At 45.6% G+C, this 24,417-nt stretch overlaps 1 protein-coding gene across 2 annotated transcripts in view; it reads left to right on the top strand.

The window, feature by feature from the left end:
• Nucleotides 1–24,417, top strand: part of METTL14 (methyltransferase 14, N6-adenosine-methyltransferase non-catalytic subunit) — a 361,066-nt gene that overhangs the window by 73,578 nt on the left and 263,071 nt on the right. For both annotated transcript variants that reach the window (XM_069630753.1, XM_069630754.1), the window contains exons 3-4: nucleotides 11,285–11,372; nucleotides 17,834–17,914. In XM_069630753.1, coding sequence (XP_069486854.1) covers nucleotides 11,285–11,372; nucleotides 17,834–17,914 — 169 coding nt within the window. The remainder of the gene's footprint in view (nucleotides 1–11,284; nucleotides 11,373–17,833; nucleotides 17,915–24,417) is intronic.

Here is a 24,417-nt window from a genome sequence, read left to right as displayed (position 1 = left end):
TTCTGTGCCTGGTAGTTTCCCGCAGTGTGTTCATCACTCGGACATGACCAATCCCTACCGTTGGACTTGCTCAGTCCCTCGTTTGGGACTCTGAATTCCTGAATGTTAGGTCAGCGCCACTATTTCACAGGCTTCATTCCAGTGCATTGGGCACCTCCCACTTTTTTTCTTAAACTCCATTGAAGCAGGTTTCAAAATTGGAACATTTTCTCCAACTCAAAGGAAGGGTTAGCAAGGGTCAAATAATTCAGTACACCACATAATCTCCTGAATCAAGTTCTTGCCCAGGCAAACCGAGACAATGCACACGTTTTCATAGTTGGGAGTATAGTAAAGGGGTCTTTTTGATCTATTGGGTAAAGTTATTCAAGCAACAAAGATGGAAAAACACATGCATAGGTTTCCAAATTGCTCCATTTCATGATGGCTTAGCCAGTCCTGTTTGCACTTTGCATGCTAGGCTTACAAGCCCTGGCATGTAAAGTGCAGACCTTGTCTGCATTTGTAAATGTATTTGTATTTTCTATTACATGGTTAAAATCATTCAAACTTTAATAAAAAATACAATGATTACAATCTAAAATTCATTAAAAGTCAAAAGTTACAACATAACTACATTTCCTCTCATAATGCATAAGTAAAATCAAAATATATAAACTGTAAAACAGAATTCTTAATATACCTCAACATCAGGACAAATAGACATTTAATTCCATAAACAACCAATAAGATAAAACAATGACATCCAATACACTAAAAACAATTCATCTTGCATTTCATTTAAAAAAGGAATAGTTGCTGCCAGTTCAAGAGATTTTATAAAACCCACTACAGCAATTACTACAGAAAATTGTCCTCCCCGCCAGACTTGTGTGCCAAAATTGTTTTACAACGCAAAAGGGTTTTGAGGTAAACGTTCTTTTTTGTGAGACATTTGCTCACCCTGCATCAATTAGACGATGACTCAAGAGTTTCACAAGACCCCACTAGATTACAAAATCGGCACATGACCGGGTCAGCGGGAATTTGGCCATATCTTACGAGAATCTGTTTTGTGAGTAGAAGATTGGCCCTTGGTAACTTGTCTGGATAAATGCATAGAAAAGCAGTCTAATACCAAACTTCTTATGATCCGTGTACAAGTGGTTTACTGAAGGGCATGAGTGTTAAGCATCAGTTCTAATCCAGTCATTGTACATAGATCATTTCACCCTAGCTGGAGAATGCACCAGATCTTCAACAGATCAACCAGTAGTATTTCAAATAGCCACGCTTCTTTCAAGGATCACATTTATCCAAGCGCAACCTTAAATATGGGGGATTTATTTTAGGTCCTCCAAAAAGGGACCCCCATAGGTGGACACAGTATTTTCCGAAGGAGAGATGAATTCTCCAATCTGCTCTTGCCTTTCGGGGTACGATGCCCAACTCTAAACGTATAGCTGCTACCGGCAAAGAGTTTGAAGTCTAAGTGTTCTCCTCCAGAATATCACCTCAAGGGCCATTAGGCAGTTTACTACACAAGGGGATACGTTTCAATACCATAGAGATGCTTAGGTACAAGTTTACCTTCATATAATTGTATAGCTGGTTTCAAGGAGAACTCGGGAGTATTTCTGGTCAACAGTTACTAGCTGGGAGGAGAGAGCATTGATGGTCGTTAAATCAGTGTTCAGTTTCCCTATACTAGGCGTAGAGTTGATCATGGAAGATACAATATCAATGTTTCTGATCCTTGTTAATCGGCTTAGAATCCCATGCTGTGCAAATAGTCCGACATCCAGTGGTAACCGCAGAGTATTGCATCTTGTCTTTCGAGAATCGAAAGGGGATGTTGACATGGGCGTGCCTGTAACACTATCCTAACATGATGTGTTCTGTACCCAGAATCCCTCATGCGTCGAGGTCCCTCAGATTGTTTTGTTCAGCCCAGCACACTGGCCGCTCTAAGCGGAGCTCGTCCAGAGACGCTACTGTTATTCCTCGACCCTTGGTCGAATATTATATTGTTATTCAATGTTACCCTTCCGTCCTTTCCTATCGACAGCTGTTCCTGATCTACGCGGAAGCCGGTTCCACGGACCTTCGACGGACAGTGATCCGGTCGGCGCTGCCGACCACGTGGCCAGGCCTTCTGGCTGGCCTTCACAGTAGGGAGAGTTGGGTCGGGGTGGACATTTGATTTTCTGAGGATGACTTTCCTCTTTGTTCCCTGGGTCATTTTGTCACTTTAATTTTCCTCCGCTATGGAGAGGATTCCGTTTAGGTTTTGCCCTGTTTGTAAGGCCAAATTTCCTTGGAGAGGAAAGCGCCTACAGTGTAATTGGTGCTTGCCCCTTAATCACGACGAGAAGGGTTATGCAGTTTGCAAGCTCCTGCATCCGAAGACACTTAAGGAGCGCCGTGTTAAGCGGTGGGCGGCCTACGGGATTTCGAAGGCGAGTCTAGTTCTCCCGCTGCCACAACTGCCGATTGTGACAAGGGTCTCGGTGACAAACAGGCCTCCGATTCGAAGGCCATTGACCTTTCGGCGGAGAGCTCCTGCTCCGCATAGTCTGTCCCTGGCCCCGCCAGGCAAGGCTCAGGCCCCGCTATGGGCACAGTACACTCCGGCGACAAAGACAAACACTCTCTACGCAATAAACACACAACCCGGCCCGTCTTCGAAGCAGTCAAAATGGCCCACAGCGCCAACGGACACACTTCGGCAGTGCACGCCGATTGTCGGGATCGGAAGCCCTCCCCAGCTGCCGCAGATGCGCCTGGCGACCGGGCACTCTAAATGGAAGGGCGCTACCCCCAATATCCAGGAAACCGTTGACGCATCGTAAGAAGGCATCCACGTGCGAAAAGGCCCTGGTTCCACCGAAAACGGCGCAACCGCAGGCCCGGTCTAAGCATCTTCCCGCCTCTGAGGCTATTACCGAAAGCATCGCTAGGATTTTTTCGGCGATAGGTCAGAAGCAACGGTCCAAGGATTCGCTGATGCCGAAGAAAAGACTTAAGGATTCGTCGAGATCCAGAGATAGGCCAAAGGATTTACCGGAACCCTCTGAGTGGCCTAAGGGAAGACACAAGGATACACATCCACCGTCGGTCCCCCGAAAAGACTTTTCGGAAGGCGCTGGAGGGATTTCTTCAACGTTAAAGGGGAAATCTCGACATTCTGCATCTGGCGATAACTTTACAGGATCCCTTTCCACCCCTAGAATCCTCTGGTTCATCTTTTTGGACCAGGGAGAAATTATTTAGGGTTGTATGGATAGGTTACAGAGATTTGTAGAAATCTCAGAAGTCCACACCCAAAAGACCCCCAGAAGAAAGTCTTTTGCCCCCCCTCTCAGGAAGATGAGTACACTTATGACCTCACTGGAGAGGAGGTCCCTGTGGATCCATACATTCACGATTAATGATCTTTCACTGACCCTGAGGATCTTCATGACCCCATTGAGGGGTGGGGTATAACCCAGATCTGGGTGATACTCAGCCCTGGCAGTTGCAGTCACCTAATCCATCACCGGAACCTGATGCCTTGGATTGACGCCCTCCCCCCCAAAACCACACTCGCTCGACGGGCCTCTCCGCTGGACAACCAAATGACTTTAGACGCCATGTTGCGGAAAGCAGCGGAACGTTTCAAGATCGCTGCTGAGGAAGCTGTCCCTGAAGCTGATTTTGTCGAGGACATCTTGAAAGATAAACCACTGGTCAGCCAGGCTATTCCTCTATTGAATTCAATCAAAAAGCATTTGGCTCCTTCATTGACACCTGCCCTCACCAGAGCAGTAAATCCTAGGTTAGGAAAATTGTTTCGGCCTTCCCCCATAACCCCATTATTTCTTAGGGGCCATTCTACTCCAGCCTCACTTGTGGTGACTATGACCAGGAAGAGAGTGGGGGTTCACCTTTCAACTGGGGAGACACCCCCTGACAAGGAGTGCAAGAGGCTATATGCCATAGGGAAAACTGTCACGGCTGCAGTGTTTATTTACTCGTATCGCTTACAACACAACTTTGTTAGCTAGCTATGCTGATGCACAATGGGCCACGCTACAGGAGGGCCTGCAAGAAGTTCCTGAACCGCTACCGGCTCGCCTGCCCTCCACGGTAGCCGAGGGTAGGCAGGTTAACCATAGTATCCTCAAAAATACTTTGGATGCAGCTGAGACAGCGGGTTGGTCATTTGCTCAGGGTACCCTCTCTGAAAAAGGCATGCATGGTTACGAAACTCTGGTTTCAAACCAGAAACTCGGGCTTCGCTGCTGAATAAGCCGGTGGAGGAGTCAGTTATTTGGAAAGGCAGTCGACAAAGCACTCAAAACTGCAAAGAAAGAGTATGACACACAGAGACCCTCAACAAGGTGGGGGGGGTAGGTCAGTTCTAGACGTCCTTTTTGTGGCCAACGTTTCCCTCAAAACCAATACGGCTCTGGAAATAATTGGTCCTCTCCCCAAGGAACCAGCAGTTACACCACCCTGTATCCCCCAAGAGGTCAATGACGTGGGAAAGGAAGGCACCGGAACTCTACGCCTAGAGGCTCCCAGGCCTCTGGTTCAAAATGACCTGCAGATCCGGGTCCCCTCCCATGCCTCCTCAGTTGGGGGCTGGCTAACATCATTTCTTCGGGCATGGGACGGGATAACTACAGGCCAGTGGGTACTCAAGACCGTCGCCCACGGGTACTGCATAGAGTTCTACCGGTCCCCAAAATTCAGACCTCCACGTTCAAGACGCCTGACGCCAGACCATCTGCGCTTCCTGCTACAGGAAGTCGAGACCATGCAGGATACTACAGGTAAACCAGGGTATTTATTCAGTGTACTACCTTGTACCCAAAAAGGATCTAACCATGCTGTACTAGATTTGCACCCAGTGAACAAATTTGTAAAGCTCAAATGTTTTGTGTTCACTCTGCAGGAAGCAATTCCCCTGCTCTCACAGGCGGATTACATGGCAACACTGGACATGAAAGATGCATACTTTCATATTTCAATCTGGCCGGGGCACAGAAAATACCTCTGATTCATGATAAAAGACAAGCACTATCAGTTCATGGTTCTACCCTTCGGCATAGCCTTGGCACCAAGGGTATTCACAAAGGTACTCGCAGTGGCAGCATCACACCTGCGCAGGTTGTCCATCCCGGTTTATCCTTACCTCGACGACTGGTTCATAACAGGGGATTCCTACAAAACATGCCTGTCAAATACCCAAATGACGATGGACCTCTTAGTCAGCCTGGGATTCTCCAACGAGAAGTCGTCCAGCTTTCGACCCCAGCCAAGTCAAGCAGTTCCTAGGGGCTCTAATTCGAACAAGGGACGGCATCGTCTTCCACTCCAACGAGAGGGTCCAAAACATGTTTCAGATCCCTCAATATGTAGCCAGTTGAGAGGTGACTGTACGCAAGGCTATGCGACTGTTAGGAATTATGCATTCTGCATTTATTTGGTTCCTCACGTGCGCATGCGTCCAATGCAGGAGTGGCTCAACAGCCAGTGGCGTCAGGCCAGCGGACAGTGGGACGATCTAGTGGTTGTCTCGCCGGCTCTCGTTATCTCGCTGCGCTGGTGGTCGAGGGAGAACCTCTTGAAGGGGAAATCCTTCACCACCCCCGCAGTGGAGGCCACTCTCACCACAGACTCATCTCTCACAGGGTTGGAAGCTCACCTGTTTCAACAGACAGCGCACAGAGTTTGGTCGTCAGACGTAGCATCCAACCACATAAACTTGTTGGAACTCTTGGCAGTTAGCAAACCACTGAAAGCCTTTCAGACACAACTGCAGGGGAAGACGGTCTTGATCCTCACCACGGTCATGTACTATCTGAACAAACGGGGGGGGGGGGGCGCCCACTCTAGGGCTGTCCAAACTGTCCCAGAACATTTGGAAGTGGGCTTTCAGACAAAACATGTTCCTGATGTCACAAAATGTTCCAGGGGAACTCAATATTCTGGCAGACATACTCAGCAGAGATTTCCCACTACCCATGGAGTACGATTGGCGATTACACGAAGACATAGTCTCCAACGTTTTTGCAGAATGGGACTTCCCAGAGATCGACTTGTTCGCAACTCTGGAGAATGCTCCATGCCAAGACTACGCCTCCAGGTACCCCCAGAACCGCTCCAAGGGGAACAGACTCTGGATCACATGGTCGGGGAAATTAGTCTACGCTTACCCCCCACCCCCCTCCCCCCCTACTCTACAAGATATGGCACAAGATGCACCAGGAACCAGTCACCATGATATTGGTGGCCCTCATGTGGGCCCACCAACCCTGGTTTGCTCATCTGATGGAGATGTCTCCATCTCCCCCAGTGAAACTTCCTTGCCCGTGCAACATGTCTCAGGACAAAGGGGATACTCTTCACTCATGCCCACAAACTTTGAATTTAGCGGCCTGGCTCCTGAGGTCCTATAGTTCGGGCACCTCCAACTTCCTCAGAGGTGCATGGGCATACTTGGGAGGCAAGAAAGCCTAACACCTGGTACTGCTATTCCAATAAATGGAAACGCTTAGTTATCTAGTGCAATGCCAAGGGCATCAATCCCATTGACTGTTCTCCTACTCACATTGTATTGTACCTGACTCACCTACTTGACTCGGGGCTGGTTTTTAACTCCCTTAAGATTCACTTAGCTGCTCTCTCAAACTACACTACGTCACAACAGAAGGTGTTGTGGTGAAAGATACCCGTTATTAAGGCTTTTATGGAAGGGGTCAAGAGGATTCACCTCCCCGCCCCCATTTCAAATCCAGCTCCCGGATGGTATTAACCAGACTTATGGGGGTCTCCATTTGAACCTATGCATAAGGCAAGTCTCAAAGAAGACGGCCTTCCTAGTGGCCATCGCTTCCATTAGAAGGGTCCGTGAACTACAGGCCCTTTCAGTTTTAGACCCTTTTGTTACAATCCACAGAGAAAAGGTGGTTCTGCGCACTCCCCCACGATTTGCGCCTACATTTATTTCCAGGTTCCATATGAACCAATCAATAGAACTACCTACCTTCTTACAGAACCCTACTAACGTGGCCGAAAGAAACCTACACACATTAGATGTGCGCAGGGCAGTCATGTTTTACCTGGACAGAACTAAATGACTGAAGAAAAACAAACCAATTTTTCGTTTCAGTGACGGCTGGTAGAGGAGGGGATCCTGTCTCTAAATCGGCCATCTCTAGGTGGATTGTAAATGCATCACACTTTGTTACACTATTGCTAAGAGAGAAATGCCCTTCAAGCCTAGAGCACGTTCTAGTCGAGGCACTGGGGCTTCCATAGCATTCATCGCCAATGTTCCCCTAGAGTTCATTTTGCATGGCGGCAACCTGGAGTGCTGTACACACCTTTACAAAACACTATTGCCTAGACACTCATTCTAGGTCTGATTCTCGGGTGGGACAAGCAGTACTAAGACCTCTTTTCACTACTGTTCCTTCTCACAACCCACCTCCAACTCTGGGTACTGCTTGCTAATCTATGCACAGCATGTGATTCTAAGCAGATTAACAAGCATCAGAAGACATGAATTACTTACCGTAAAATCAATTCTGTTGATTGTATCTGCTTCGATTCACATGTGCCGCTCCGACTCCCCGCTCAGATGGCAGGAACAAATGTCTTTCTACTTTTCTCTCTTTTTGTGTACACTCACGATAGTCCTAAGGCTCCCTCACGGCAGAAAAGAAACAATCTGAGGAACCTTGATGCGTGAAGGATTCTGGGTGCACTACACGTCACGTTGGGGGATAGTGTTACAGGCACGCCCCTGTCGACGTCCCCTCTCGATTCTCGAAAGACAAGATGCAATACTCTCCGGTTACCACTGGATGTCAGACTATATGCACAGCATGTGAATATAAGCAGATGCAATCATCAGAATTTTTTTTACGGTACGCAATGAAAGACATGCATTACTTATCTTCCATCAATATGAACTCTTGGTCCTTAGTCTAGAGAATTGCATCACCTTGGTCTTTTCGTGGTTGACCTTCAAAGAGTGAGCCTCGATGAAATTGACAGAGGAATTAGTCACTGAAGGCTAACCGCAGTACAGTTGAATAATAAAAAATGTTTCGCCTAAGCCAACGAACATGATCTTAGATTGCCCAATTTAGGTGAAATAAAGAGTGAAGATGTGAAAAAATCGTGTATTTTGGCAAGGTATACATTAAATAAACAGGCCGCCAGAACAAACACCTGCCTGATCCCACATGCAGTAGAAATAGATCTAGAGAGGCCACCGGAGTGCTTCAGGCGGACTGATATCTTCATGTCGCATACAGTCCCGCAATAAGTCTCAGAAGGCCTATAGGAATACCCCATGCCTGAAGTTTCAACCACAACCTATTGCGGTCGACTGCATCAAATGCAGAATCGAGATCAATCGATGCCATAAAGATAGTCCTATGTCCCTTCCCAGGCTAAGTGTTGAAGGCAAGTTACCACTAATCTGTTTAGATAGACCCCAGATTGCACCTGTTTGCCATTTATTAAGTATCTGAAAGACTGCAATTCGAGATGATTTAGTAAGATCTAGGCAAATATCGTACTTTCGGCATCTTAGATTGCAATGGGTCAATAATTCAATGGACACGATCTGTCCCCTCTCTTGTAGATTGGAATTACAAAAGTAGAAGAACAAGGATTCCGGCATTTCCCCCATTATCACCCCATTCTGAAACAAGATGGCTAATGCTTCGGACCATAGATCTGAATCACTCCTAAATAAAAAAAAAAAATAAAACAGTAAACTCACTGGGGCGGGGGCCTGTTAGCGTCTAAAATGCAGAATGGCTGTGAATACTACTTCAGACTTGCAATCATCATGATTCATACAATTGGGACTTTCATAAAATGATTCCACAGAGCCAAATTCATGGTCTTCTTTAGCAATATAGATACTTAAAATGGGCAACCCACTCCATTTCTGTTACTGTATTAATTTGCATACTGGGTTGTGAGTGGCCAATGCTATTAAGCAGCCTCGAAAAAGGTCTACTTTTTTTTTTTTTTTTATAGACAAACTAACATGGCTTCAGGAGTCATCCGGTAGTCTTCTGGCTCTTCCATTGCACGTCCAGTTTTTATAGGACTGTCTAGCACTGTTGATATGCACAAGAGCATCTTCCCATGGGAGCTCTGAATGGAATTTAAGATGTCTTATCCTCTACCTCATGTCTCATTTTCTAATGACCAATTCTTCACTATAAGAATGGAGAGGATCTTCATGTGTAATATGCAACTACAGATCCCCAGTATAAAAACCAGAGACTATCTGTGAAAGCCCTCCAATGAGGCCAACCTTGAATTACTGCTAGTAATGCTACCCAACTCTTGGGTCCTCGTACAGAGGAAATCATGGAACCTGTGACAAACTCCTCAATCGTATCTGCTGTTCCTTTTTCCAGCCGCTGACCAGTGCTCTTTTAGATATGTAGGTGAATTGGGTACTATGTCATTTCTTTTAAAGGCCATTAAAGCTATCCTAAAGTCATTCATTTTGTTGTGTTTCCAACTGCTTGATTTGTGGATGAAGTCTGAGGACGCTCTACGTTTTTCCAATATTGACCCTGCTGCCCCAGTAGAATATGTATTTTCAGAAGGTAGTGTTTCATTGAAATACAACCGATTTTGAGTGGGCCTAAAATGTAATGTTCTCCTTGATTCCTATTTGATTGTATTGCCTGTCAAAATAAAAAGTAACATTATGATTTAACACATTTTGAAAACTGTGTTGGCCAGCAGCAGAGAGTCTGCATTGAATGTACAGGTGCACGGGGGATTACCAAGTGGCATAGCAGACATGGAAGGAATACCTCTAGCTATGTCTGAAGACTTGTTTCTGTGTTGAAGATGGGTCTTTTGTCAATATGCGCTAGACATAGAAGGTACTGTTTCTACTGAGAACTATTGCTCAAATTGTCAGGAGATATAACAAAAGTAGATTGATGCACTGCACTTGGGGCGGCGGGGGGTGTCTGCCCTCGTATGGCTTTAAATTGGCCTTAAAAAAAAAAAAAGTAAAGCTGTTGAGCTTTTAAAATTAGGTCTGTAGATTGTAGACGCTGGAATCGCCAGGGAGTTTTGTGAGTGGTTTGGGGATCCCCAATTTGAATTGTAAATACTAGTCGAGACGTACACAATTTCTTGTGTGCAGCTATGCACATTTGTGGGATAATTCCATGGATATTTCATGACTACTCATACTGGTGCCTTTTCCTTGCATAATATATTTTAAGCACCCAAAGACCATATGCCACATGTTTGTGTAGGACTCTTATTATTGAGCTTAACTTGGCAATGTCTGTGACTATCATGCTGTCCTAGTAATTGGAAAAGTTGACTTACTGCACCACAAGTACTACCTCCACTTTTCATGCCTTTACTCACCATTGTTCCTGAATAGCAAAGATAAATTGTTGCCAGTAACTCTCACAATGAGCATCATTTTGATTAAGTACATGCTGCACACTGCCGGCTGCCACATGAGATTATTTTGGTTACATTTCTAAAGTGAACCTGACTAGATGGGTTTCTGGCTTTCTTAGATTGATGTAAGGCTGTTTGCCTCTTGAATAGCTGTATATGTTTTAAAGAAACATTTATATTAATATTAAAGGACATTTGTATCTCGCACTATCATCACCAAGTGGTCCCCAGGCGGATCTGAAAAGAAAGTTAGTAGGACACAGCGGGAAAAGTGCAACAGAGCACTGATGTTCTGTTGGCTGCTTCAGTTCGGGTAACACAGTCCGCTGAGCTTGGGTGTGCTTTTCGTTTGGTAGCCGTCGTGGTCTGTCGTGCAAGTCTGTGATTTGTTGTGATGTTGCAATGTAGTGAAATATGTGCTGTTTGGTTAGAGTTTGAGAGGTTTATGCAGAAGGGTGAATTTTGTCTTTTTATTTTGTCTTTTTTTTTGTGGGTTGGTTAGTGGCATCAGTATCTAGATGTTATGTATGCCAATTAACAAATTCTTTCTAGATGTGGCACAGGCTAATATTCACCATTCTATCTTAATGTGGCACTGGCTAATATACACAATCCTGTCTAGATGTGATGCAAGCTAATAATCCGAATTCTAATGGAACCATGAAATTAAAAAGGCCTCCTTTCCTTGATCCTCCCCAACAGCTATGGCAAAAGGAACTTTCTGGATTTAGTATGAAATTCATGGGCTTTCGTTGGTGTTCTTTGGCATGCGTTCTTTAAGTTGGGTTTGCTTTGGATTTACAGAATGGTAACTGTATGTTTACATTTTGTTGTTGCTTCTTTACAGCTCCACCTATGATAGTTCGTCACCAAATTCAAAACGCAAATTTCCAGAGGAGCGAAAGGCTGAAGAAGAAGCCATTGAAGAATGTAAGGTACAACAGCCTTTTAAAACCCAAATGGATAAAGTTCTCTATCTAATACAAAATCTCACACACCACACACCATCTCCATGAGATGTTGGTGGAAAAACCGGCAGCCACACAAGTGAAAGAATGTCGCAGGCCCGACAACAGGGAATGATACTTGGGACCCATTGCAACCAATGAAAGCCTAATGTGCAAATATTTTGATGGTTTTCTTTGGCCTCAGGCATCCTGCATGATCATAGCTGATGCCTCCACTCCTGAAACACCACTACTGTTAATATTGCCATTAATTATTACCACTATTCACACTAAAATAACATCTACACGGTCATGAACTAGGGGGGATGGAACATTAACACAACAGGATAATATGTTCTCAAAAAGTGAATTCCATGAGTGAAGGGTGAGGTGAAAAACAAAAGATAACAAGATAAGGGTGGGGCCTACTTAGCCCCCTTGCCTTTTGTGCTTTCCAAGCAGTCTTCCTCGACCAAAGATGAGTATGCTGAATGCCTCACAAGACGCAGGTTATGCCCTGCGTTACAAGTCTCACGGCTTGGGCAAAGCCCCATTCAATCACAAGAGGATGTGCTGAAGGAAAGAGTGCAGTGGTGAAGGTTCAACAGTCTGAGGAAATGTCTACGCTAAAGGGCAGAGGTCTAAACTCCATCTCATGGCCATGGGGGGGGGGTGCATGGTGTATGTAGCTCATACTTTGGTTTGAAGCACTTGCAAGCCTTGCATGTTCACTTGTTGTGGTAGCTTTGTTACTCCCATAAGGTTCCGAGCTGCCAGCAGTTTCTTTATTTGGTCTGGCGGTCCTGCTCTTCCCAAGAGCATCTGGGAGATGGCTCCCAGTTAGCTTTTCTTACCATTTTAGGATTTGCTCCTTTACCAGTCTGAGGCCAGGGCAACTGGCACCATGCCTGGCTTTTCTCAGGCTTTCTAGACTTCACTGCCATAGCCTACTTCCATTCACTATTGGTGCCTAATTGGCCCTCTTGGCATACATTCCTCACTTCCTTCTAGTTTCACTCTTGTCATCTGTAAGAGAGGTCTGGTATGAACAGTAAAACGGACACAAGTGACCACAGATCAAGGTTTTTATTTAACTTAAAAAAGAGTTTGAAAAACCCAGATCTAATCCTAAATCTACAGATGGGAGCAAGCTTAAACCATCAAATAATAATGACATAGCCCTCTTAGTGTCTTGTCAAAATAATAGGGCCTATACTAATAAACCTATTGCCAATCCTTACCTCTAAATAAATACAAGTAGTGTGGGAAACAATGTTACAAAAAAGAAAAGTGTTCACAAAATTATGTCAGGATGTTAAGGCCATTGGCCTCTCTTCCCCACGCTTTCAGCACGGGACAAGGCCGTACACTCGAGCTTAGCACAGTCTCTGGCTTATCTAGCACAAGGATACAGTTCAATCATTGGCATCAGGGCCTTCTGTGTCAGTCTCTTTGCCTTCCAAAGTCTCTTTATTCAGAGGGCCTGATGCAACATACAAACGATACGTTCCTTTCTTCTTTCAGATATTCACAAGTACTCCATTTCTTAGGCGATTCATTATTCACCTTAGGTCCCTCTCATCTGGGATCAGATCCCCTTAACACAATGTTCATGGGATATTCTCATGCATCCAATTTCTTGTAGGATATTCTCTCGGGTGACTCATGGTTCACCCGGGATGTCCCCTCAGTCGGTCTCAAATCTCGGATCCCCCTCGGTCAGGCTCAGATTCCTTTTAAAACAATGTTTGTAACTTTACACAAACTTATTTTACCCAAAGGCTTTTAGCTGATCTCCCTCAGCCCCGGGGTTAAACCAACTTCATATACGATTTCCTCAACTGTCGGAAGACTTTTGAATGTGCACTGGGTTTTTGCTTGACCCATTGCAGGACCACTTCGATTTCACAATTCTTTATCACTCTTCACATTTGCCACCTTCCAGCTGGATACCTAACAGACTTTCGAATGAGCACCAGTGGTGCTGGACCACTTTGTCTATGGTATCGTATCTTGGCTTCAAAGTTCAAACACTCATCCGCTGATTGTGTTCGCGTTGCTTGCCACACACACACGTTATACCATGTTATTAGTTTTCACTATACAATGTTGCCGCTTGCAACCTTTGCTTCAACAGAGACCAGTGTGGTATCAGTCTCCCCGAACCACCACCTGGGTGTCTTCACTGGCGCCGCTTTGTTGCAGAAGCCAAGGACAGTACCACAGCATCCAACAATTCTCCTCCCTTGACTATCGAAGCGGGAGAGTCCCGGGTACCTCAGACACACAATGCTGGATTCTTCAGCCTTGATTCCTGGTCTTACATTTGCTATTCTCGAAAGTTCCTGAAAGTAACAGCCTCTTGTTGAAAAGGTCAAGGGCTCTCTCTTCCTTGCAATCCTCTTTGGTTTTGCCGTCTTTCGCCTTGTATTAAACTCCCATCTTGGAACTGCTGTTACTGCCTGTGCTTTGCCTTGCTCAAATTGCGCTTCCATGCTCCGCCTTTTATCCGTATCGAGGTGTGATGGAAGTCAGGTGTGTGTAATGGTCTGCGATTGCCTGGCTCTGCCTGACCATTGTATTGGGACATGCCGGGTATATGGCTCGGGTGTTAGTCCGTTTTCTCTCACGGTGAGCTGTCCATGAGAAAGTGTTTGTATTGGGGAAGAGGTGAAGGGGTTGAATTCTGAAGTATCCTGCCTGGTAGGATGGGGTAAAGCTGTTACAGGAAAGGGGATACAGCATCTTTCCGCCCGGTGTCCCACTTCCACTCCCCGAGGACCCCACACCCATGTGATCCTCCTGCACTGGTCCACCCCAGGAACTGGATCCAAAAGCGATGGCTGTGTCCTGGCCACCTGGATGACAGAACCCCAGGGACTAGCAGGTGAGACACCTTCAAGTTTCTCACACATCACTCTCCCCTACAAGTGCTGTCCCATCCCTACTCATTTAGCCAGCTTCTTTCCCCTTTATACTCTGGCTGATTGGATCATTGATTCAACACGATGCCTGATCTGTGGGTGAACCTTCTCGCCAACTTGGTGTCCATGATTGGTCCTGGACTGTTTGGGCTACCTTGTCCTAATGCTTCCTATGGTGAACATCCTTTTTTAGGTACAAGTGTAAGCTGTTTTCCCCTAATGACGTGGATATATTTTGAAGTTGGATCCAGACTTTGCCCCTTCCTGTTGCAGCGTGATGTTGCTTCCCTTAGAGCCCATGTGGGTCTTGTGTTCCCTTCTGCCCTGCGCTGGTCTGAGGGATGCTAGGGGTGGGGGGGGGTGGGCTTTAAAGCTTTTTTTCTTCTGCAGGATGTTCACTAGTTTGTTTAGTTTTACACAGCAGTGGCTGAACAGCAGCCCAGTACCTTGGTTGCCCCAAACGTTCATGCTGGAGTTTGCCGAGGTTGGATGAGATAGAAAGGCGGGGGATGAGGAGTTAACTGGTACATATGATTGAATCTGGGAAGTAACATCTTTACCCTGGCTAGTCTGGATGGAGAAAGGAAAGAGTGTTTGTTCCTTTTGTCGGTTGGTTCTAGAGTTGGGGTACTAGGATTGGGTTTCTAATGGGCCCTCTTGACCGGAGTGTGGCATTTTCACCATCCTGTGGAAGAATGGTAGTTCGGGGCCAACCAAGGAAGAATGAGGGTGGCCCCTTGCAGAAGGGCCTTATCCCACCTCCACGGCTTGCATCAGAGTGGTGGCTCCCCCCGATCACCAGAGGGCCCTAATCCTCCATGGGTGGTTTATCGGAGACCTTGTCACAACTGTTTCTGCTACTTGCACTACTGTTAGAATTGCATCCATCACTACTACTAAAGTATTACAGATAATAATGTAACTGCTACTGATATCAACAGTAACATGACTACAGTTAACACTGGTAGTATAATGATAATAGTACTAGATGTTGTAGGGCGAGAAGAATTATTTTTATTTGCATTTTCTGGGAACAGTAACACTGTACAAAGGAACTGCAACCTAGTTTGGGGTACCTTACAAAACAGAATGACTGATGCAAGACTAATTTGAGATCCAAGTGGTGGTGGGTAAAAATAATGGTGTCTTACTCTGTGGATGGGCATACAAATAGAACATATTTACAGTAGTTGTGAGTATACATGTTTTTGAAGTTCTTGATATGCAAAATTATTTGACATACTGCAGTGGATATCTGAGGAGTGGTCTTTGGGATACAGTAAAGTGAGTCTTCCAAGTGAGAAGTATTGGAGTTTCAGTGCAAATTAGAATGAGGGATAGCTGGTGTGTTTTCAGTTGCAGCGGGGAGGGAGTTCACTGGGAAAGGTAAGGGCCGAAAAAAATAATGGAAGCAAGAGGTAGTTGAGAGAGATGGGGAACATTCAGATTTAGTTGGGTGTCTGGACCTTAGAGTGCAAGTAGTGCATGCTAGGTACAGAGTGGCAATACTATATATAGATTGAAGGATTAGTAGAAGGAATTTAATGCTGGAATGGCGATGCATTGAGCCATCTAGCATGGAGTCAGATTTGAGATGGAGAGTTTGCAGAAAGTGCAAGCAGCCACATTTCAGACTTTTATTGAGCAAAGTGAATAAATGGATGGAGGTGCCAGTAGAAAGCTTGAACAGTAGTCGAGGTGAAACCTTTTTCAGTGGTAAATAAGGAATTGTCTGATTTTACTAATGTTCCGAAGGTAGTTGGTGAGCAGCAGCAGCAGCGATGGTGATGGGTTGGTGAAGAGGGCTAAAAGGTTGTGAATCATGGGTGGAGGCTGTGAGGTTGTCTGGGTGCGGGGGACAGGGGGTTGTCAACCGAAGGAAATGAGCGATGGGTGTAATTTGGTCAGAGAAGTAGATGGCTTTCATCTGGGAAGAATTGAGCCTACGACTGTAAAGTGTTATCCAAGGTTGTGTGACCAAGAGGTAGTTGGGGAGGAGTAGGTAGCTGTCTAAGGTGAAGATGGGGAAAGGTCTGGCTGTTGTCTGACTAAGGGTGGTAGGAAAAGTTGAGGTGATTGAGTTTCCCTAGAAAGGAAGTGTAAAGGGACCATTACTGAACCTTGAGGTACGTTGGCAGGGAAGGGTGTTTGTTCAGGTCTTCAAGCTCTAAGAGATTGAAAATAATGTGTGAGATAGGATGCAATCCGAATAAGCACCTTTCTTTGGATGCCAAGGTTGGAGGAAGTTTTTAGGAAAGTGGGTCACCAACATTGAAGCTGTGAGAAATCTCAAAAAGGATTACGATAAAAGGAGTGTGGAGTAGAGGGTGGTAGTTTAACCAGTAGTAGTAGTACGGAATTGGTAGCTTATATAATGTAATAAGAGCTTAAAAATGGCTGTCGCCTAAAGTCTTCTCTCTAAAGAAATTGTAACATTTGAACCAACTTTCTGGCAAATCTGGCTAACTTGAGTCAGGTCTTGATGTTCCATCGATAATTGGTCTTTATATTGATTAAATGGAGCAAGGCAGTTGGTTTTACAAAGCCGGAGCACAAATTAAAAAGCATGACCGCCTTCGTGCTGAAGGAGTAGTCCGCAGAAGTGCATTGTAAGAAGGTATAGATGTAGAGGGAGCATATTTGTGAAGAAAATAGTGGCATATGGTACTAAGAAAGTAGTAGGGCCTGTAGTAATGGGGTATTACTACAAAATAAAATGTAGAATTTTTAAAGCCCCATTTCACTGCATATGCATGTGGGTGATGGGTTAAGTTAATAATGTAGGCGCGTATGGAGGGAGGCTGCGGGGGGGGGGGGGGTTTCCCTCGCATATATATTCACTGAAGTAGGGTAAAGGAAAAAAAGAATTGGGTTTTGGATTCACATTGTTTTTTGAATATTTTCACATAGATCCTAGTAATGGTATCAATAGTAGTACTAAAAGAAGTACCCGTTGGACTGTAGTAGTAATTTATTTAGAGGGCAGATTTGTTTCCTGTATTGTCTTTGGGATATGATTGGCATGTTTATTTCTATTGAGTTCTGGTAAAGGATAAGGTATCGAACTTCCCCGGGTGATCGGAGGGCCTTGAGGGTAGTGGCAGGATTGCCAGGTATGATTCTCTTGGCTATGAAGGATGAGAATAAACTAGGAATTCAGACCAGTCAGTGGAATGTTGGAATGTGATAGAAAATGCATTTTGCTATAACTCTGAAGACTGAACGTTGTCCTCTAGTCGGGCCATTTGTCCTTTAATTGGAGAATTAACAAAATGAAGGACAAGGTTTACAGTATGATGTGGAATTTGTTTTGATTAGGAATTATGCCATTAGTTAATATATTAATAATTGGGCGTAAATGCTTGTGAAAACGTGTATATTCCATCACTTCTCAGGTTGAGGTCTTGTAGTCCGAAGAAAACATTATCTCTGCTTGAAGCTTACTAAAACGGACAGATATGTCCTTCAGCAACGATACGTGATCTTCAGATAAATTTGCTTTTATTTTTGCATTTCCATTTTAAGGAGGAAATTGAACCACAACAAGTGCAGGAAAATCTGCCTTATGAAGAAGAAGTTTATAAAGACTCGAGCACTTTCCTTAAGGTAAGACACGTTTTGATCCGTTATTCAAATTTTGTTGTGTAGTGGTAGGTTTGGGTTATGTATGCGCCTGCCTTGTGACTACCATAACGCCTAGGCTGCCAGTAATACTGGCAGCATGGTGCTCCACAATTGTGGTGCTTTGGAGCCAGTCTGATATATGTGGCGGCAAACACCATTTCTAGGTTTAGGACTTCATCGTACCTTCAACAGTGGTGGAAATGAGTTTCAGGCATTGAACAAGGGTTGGGAATTGAAGGATGTTGAGTGCTATCATGTTTCAAGATGTCTGCCATGTAATTATTCTCCTCGGATGGATATTACTGTGGTTGGCTATAACATTTGGAGATGACCATATCATATATCATAACTATTCTGTGGATACCCTCTTCCTGTCACATGGCTTGGAATTTCAGAAGCCGGTGACTGAATGGAGGGGAATGATGACAGTTCACCTCCTTGGTTTCTAAAGGAATCCTATCCACTTTCATCTGCAGGCCTTGGAAGATCCAATTGGTTACCTTTACAGTTCTTATGTTATTTTCTGTCTTGTGTTTCCCACAATCAATCTTTCATTCCTGCCCCTGGCTAATGCATTAGACCAAGAATGAGGATATCTGTGCGTCCAGTTCTTGATAGTTCGTGTATTTTCTTTTAAAAAAATACTTTAAACAAATGCAACCTAGCTAAACTATCAGTTTTTGAGAAGCCTGCAGTAATATAACAGTCACAGCAGAAGGGAATACACCAAGATTGATTTGCTGATTGTTTAGCTGTGCCTTGGATACACGAGCCGTTCAGTGCTCAGTCACAGATCAAACTGCTTGTAGTTCCTGACAACCTATTTTGATGTTTGAGTGATACATGTTTAATTAAATCTGAAGAGGGCGAAGCTCATTAGTAGTTGCATTTATGTCAGTGAACAAGGAAAATAAACTCCTTTCTGATGCTTGTTAATCTGCTAAGAATCACATGCTGTGCATGGTAACCGCGGAGTATTGCATCTTGTCTTTCGGGGACCGATAGGGGACGTCGGCATAGGCGGGTCTGTAACACTATCCCTATCGTGACGTGTAGTGTACCCAAAATCCCTCACGCCCGAGGTCCCTCAGATTGTTTTTTTTCCGCCCAGATAACTGGTCGCCCTATAGCAGAGCTCTTACATAAGAGACATTGTTTATCCTAAACTGACTTGTCGGTTATTCCCCCCCCCCCCCCTTAAATCATTACGACGCCAAGAACAACTTCGACGAAGACTATGGGGGACTTGTCTATGGCGGTGGATTCCGGCGCCTACGATCCGGTGGCTGAAGCGGGGTCGGGGTGGCCCTATTTCCAGTATGTCTTTCCTCTTTCTCGTCTAGGTCTGGTCATCTTCCCCTTTTGCTATGGAAAGGACTCCTTTTAGGTTCTGTCCTAAGTGTAGGGTCAGATATCTGTGGAAGGACTAACGCAGGACGTGCAACTCCTGTCTCCCCTTAGATCACGTCGAGAAGCGGTGTGCGGCTTGTAAACTCCTTCGGCCTAAGACCCTTAAGGAGCGCCATGTAAAGCGGTGGGCCGCGTACGGTATGTCGCCGGTGTTATTGTTATTTTGCATTTATATAGCGCCTTATATACCATTGGTATGGTCTGAAGGCGCTGGTAGGTTGAACGCCCTCGGGAACCGAAGTTCAGGTCAGTATAGAGAGTAGAGGGAGTCCAAAAGTGCGTGTGCGCACTAGGTATGTGTGCAGCTGGTGCGGAAATCGAGTGGTAGCTGCTTCTTAGTTGTAGGTGTGGTGGTTGAGAGGTCAGGAGTATGTGTTTGCTCTGGTCGGTTTTACCCAGAACGAGTGTGGCTGCGTTAGGCCTGAGGAGAACGCCTGGCTGGGGGGTGTGAATCCAGCAATGATTACTTAGAGTGATGTGGAGTAAGAGGGAGATGTGGATATGAGAACAGTTATACCGAATGGTGTCATAGTATCTCTGTGTTCTAGATGAGTGGTGGTGTAAGAGGGAGAGTAAGCATGGGGTGTGGTAATTATGTATGTTTTCAAGTGTTTCCTTCATTCCAAAGCATATTTAGCATCGTCTGTTGTACATATTCGTCCGTTCCTCATATTCGTCCGCTCCACACATTCGTTCAGTCATTATCATCGTCTAGTTCACACCCTCGTACACTTCTAAATGCTGCTGGGAACAGTTCTGAATTCAACTTTCACAGAGAGGCTATTGGGTGCAACTTTCAAGTGTAACTGGGTATACTTCTAAAATGCTATTGGGTACACTTCTAAATGCAGGTGGGAACCGTTTTACAATCAGCTTTCAGATAGGCTATTGGGTGCAGCTTCTAAATGCAATTGGGTGTATTTCTAAAATGCTGTTGGATACACTTCTAATTGCAAGAGGGTACAATTCTAATTCAACTTTCTCTGAGGAGGTGCGGGGTACAGTTCTAGTTGCGAGGGGGAACAGTTCTAAATTTCAGCTTTCACAGAGAGGCTATTGGGTGCAGCTTCTGAATGCAATTGGGTACACTTCTAAATGCCGTTGGGTACATTTCTACATGTAAGAGAGAACAGTTCTAAATCAACTTTCTCACAGAGGCTAACCGGCGCAACTTCCAACTCTAATTGGATACACTTCCAGGAGCAGGTGGGAGCGGTTCTAATGCGGGTAACGGATTTAAATTCAACTTTCGCAGAAAGGCTATTGGGCGCAGCTTCTAAATGCAATTGGGTACAATTCTAATGCAGGTGAGGACAATTCTAAATTCGACTTTCTCAGAGAGTCTATTGGGTGCAGATTCTAAATGCAATTGGGTAGACTTCTAAATGCCGTTGGGTACACTTCTACATGTAAGAGGGAACAATTCTAATTCAACTTTCTCAGAGAGGCTATCCGGCGCAACTTCCAACTGCAATTGGGTACACTTCTAAATGGAGGTGGGAGCAGTTCTAATGTGGGTGGTAACAGATCTAAATTCAACTTTCACAGAGGCTATCGGGCGCAGCCTCTAAATGCGACTGAGTACACTTCTAAATGGAGGTGGGGACAATTTTAAATTCAACTTTCACAGAGAGGCTAATTGGGGACAGCTTCTAAATGCAAATTCTAGTGTATCTTTCTCAGAGGGCTATCCGGCGTACTTCTAAATGCTAACATTCACAATTCCATCCAAGAGTGGACATGCTAACATTCACAATTCAGCAATTACGTCACTGCTGTTCAGGAAGTTACTGAAAAGAGAACTTTTCATGGACATTCCAAAATGCCCAACTGTTTGACATATCTAGAGCTTTGTTCATTAACTACATAACTCTTCGGTGCCATATTCACTACCTTGGTAATTATTTGTTTGTACATAAAACCCCACGAGGATAGACAATGCAAAATATCCTTAGTTAATCTCTGAAAACGTTCTGCTGCCTATGTATTAGAGCATGGAATTTACTCTATTAAATCCTAATTAAATGAAGAGCTTAACATAATTCATATTTAATGCTTCATGTTAGCAGCATTATAATGGAGGTCATCCCTTCCCCCACCGCCACACCCGCCGAAAGTGACGGGGGCACCTCTGATGACCAAACATCCGTTGCGGATGTAATAGACCTCGAGTTGGACACTTGTAGGTCTGCCACGCCCGTCCCCGACCCTTTAAGGCCTGACTCTGGTCTCGCTTCAGGGACAACATCCGGTGACAGGGGCGTACAATCTAATTTCACTAAGCACACAACCCCTACACCTATTTCGACGGGTACGTCAACAAAGGTGAAGGCACCAGCAGGGCCGTCGAATATTTCGGCGGATTCCTCGGATTGTACAGATCTAAAGCCTTCCCTGCATCTGCAGCAGCGTCTTGCGACTGGGCATTCCAAAACAAACAAGGGCGCTACCCCTAAATCGGGTTTACACGTCGAAGTGCGGAAATCCGACAGTTCCGAAGGCCGCGGTAGGCCCAAAAATCACGACTAGGCCTCAAGGCGAAAAACCGACCGCTAGGCCCGCTAACGCCTCGGAAGGCAATAAGTTTACCGATAGCCCTTCGGACCCACTAACTCAAGCCAATTCGGCGGTAATCAAATACAGCATCGCAAGAATTACTTTGGCGGTTGGGCTTATTCCTGCTCCGCCGAAAAACATGGGGCAGGCCGCGGACAAATCTTTGGATACGCCATGGTGCCCCGATTCTCACGATACCTATGAGGACAGTCAAGAGCCTTTTTTCCAACACCCTGAGAGACCATTCTCGGCGCCGAAGGGCGGAAGACGACGCTTTGCCACCCGTAGGCCCTTTTGGGTCCTCTAAATGGACAAGGGAGACATTTGAAGGGTGTATGGACCGTCTTGAAAGAATTCTGTTTTTCTGAGCATCCTTCCCCAAAAAAGATCTTGTGGAGAGCCTAATCTGCAATCTGCTTCACATTTCCAAGAGGATCAGCCTTCTGTCCCGTCCATCATGAAGACATCGTCCAGATGGATACATATAGGGACATTTACAGTGAAGATGAAGAACCTTCCTTCCCACAGAATTACGATGAGGACCAGGCGGATGCCACAGACAATTGGGAAGAAACCCAGCAAGGGGGGACGGACCCATGGACGCTTCCCCATCAAGATCAGGACACTGATGTATTGTGCCTGGATTCCCCTCTGTCCACTCTGGCTCGCCAGGCCTCACCTGTAGACGACCAAATGGCCTTCAGTTCCATGTTAAGGAAGGCAGCTGAACATTTTCAAATCTCTACTCAGAGTCCGTGCCTGAGCAAGACTTTGTAGAAGATATTCTCAAGGAGAAACCTCCCTCTAGCCAGGCCATTCCCCTCCTTAATTCTATTGAGAGAAGATTGGCTCCCTCCCTGGTGTCACCAGCTCAAACCCGTGCATGGAGCCCAAGAGTTGAAAAGTTATTTCGGCCAGCTCCTTCGGACCCTCAATACATTAAAGGGCACGCCACCCCCAATTCCCTGGTAGTGACTACCACCATGAAACGGGCAGGAGTACCCCTTGCTATAGGGGAAGCACCTCCAGATGGAGAATCCAAAAGGCTATATGCTCTAGGTAAACGGGGTACCTCGGCTGCCGCATATACCACGCGCATAGCAAATAACACTACGCTATTGGCGAGTTATGCTGACGCTCAATGGAACCTAGTGCAGCAAGGTCTCCAAGAGGTCTCGGAGCCTGTCAGGTCCAAGCTTCTCACTATTGTGGCCGAAGGCAGGCAGGTGAACCAGAATGTAATAAAGAACACTCTGGACACGTCTGCAACAGCAGGCAGGTCTCTGGCCCAAGGAACTTTACTCAAAAGGCACGCTTGGCTCCGTACCTCTGGGTTTAAGCCTGAAACACAAGCCTTGCTCATCAATAAACCAATTGAAGAAGCTAACCTCTTTGGAAAGGCAGTAAATGAGTCCTTAGAAACAGCCAAAAAAGAGCATGAGACTCTCGTGTCTGCAACAAATCACTCAAAGACCTTTCCCCCAGAGAGGAAGTAATTCTCAGCGGTCCTTTCGAGGGCAGTCCCGTGCAAGTCGGAACAACTATGGCACGAGAAACTTCAATGCTAGACAAAAATCAGGAAGCCCTGCATACTACCCTCCATGGGGACAGTGACGCGGCAAAGCCATAGGTAGAGGCCCCAATCCTAGAGGAGCCGCAGCCTCCGGTCAGAAATGACCATCAGAGCCTGTTCCCCTCCCATGTCACCCCGGTCGTGGGGTGCTTGACATCTTTCCTCACGGCATGGGAGGGGATAACTTCAGACCAGTGGGTCATAAAGACGGTCGCCCACGGGTACTGCATGGAATTAGCCCGACCTCCACAATTCAGACCACCGCGCCTACGGCGCCTTTCACCGGACCATCTGGAGATCCTGAATCAAGAGGTGGAAGCGCTGCTGGGAAAGGACGCCATAGAAGCCGTCCCTATTCTTCAGGTAAACAAGGGTATTTATTCAGTGTACTTCCTTGTACCCAAAAAGGACCTCACCATGCGCCCTGTTCTAGACCTGTGCCCAGCGAACAAGTTCATAAAACCTCAGAAGTTTTGCATGATAACGCTACAGGAGGTGATCCCACTGTTGAAACAGGGGGACTACATGGCAACATTGGACATGAAAGATGTATACTTTCATATTTCAATGTTGTCAGCGCACAGGAAATATCATTATTATTATTACTAAAGTTCATGATAGAGGACAGGCATTACCAATTCAAGGTACTCCCCTTCGGCATCGCCTCGGTGCCAAGGGTGTTTATGAAGGTCCTGGCAGTAGCTGCAGCACACCTGCGCAGGTTATCCGTCCCGGTTTACCCTTACCTCGACGACTGGCTCATAACAGGGGACTTGTACGACACGTGTTTTTTTAACACCCAAAAGACCGTAGACCTTCTGTTCAGTCTGGGGTTCTCCATCAACGAAGAGAAATCCAGTCTAGTCCCCCGTCAAATAAAAAAAATGTCTGGGAGCTCCAATCCGGACAAAAGACAGCCTTGTCTTCCCCTCCAACGAGAGGGTTC

The sequence above is a fragment of the Ambystoma mexicanum genome, chromosome 6q, assembly GCF_040938575.1.
Source record: "Ambystoma mexicanum isolate Mex_15411 chromosome 6q, UKY_AmexF1_1, whole genome shotgun sequence".
Taxonomy (NCBI): Eukaryota; Metazoa; Chordata; class Amphibia; order Caudata; family Ambystomatidae; genus Ambystoma; species Ambystoma mexicanum.
This window is presented reverse-complemented; position numbering and strand designations above follow the sequence as displayed.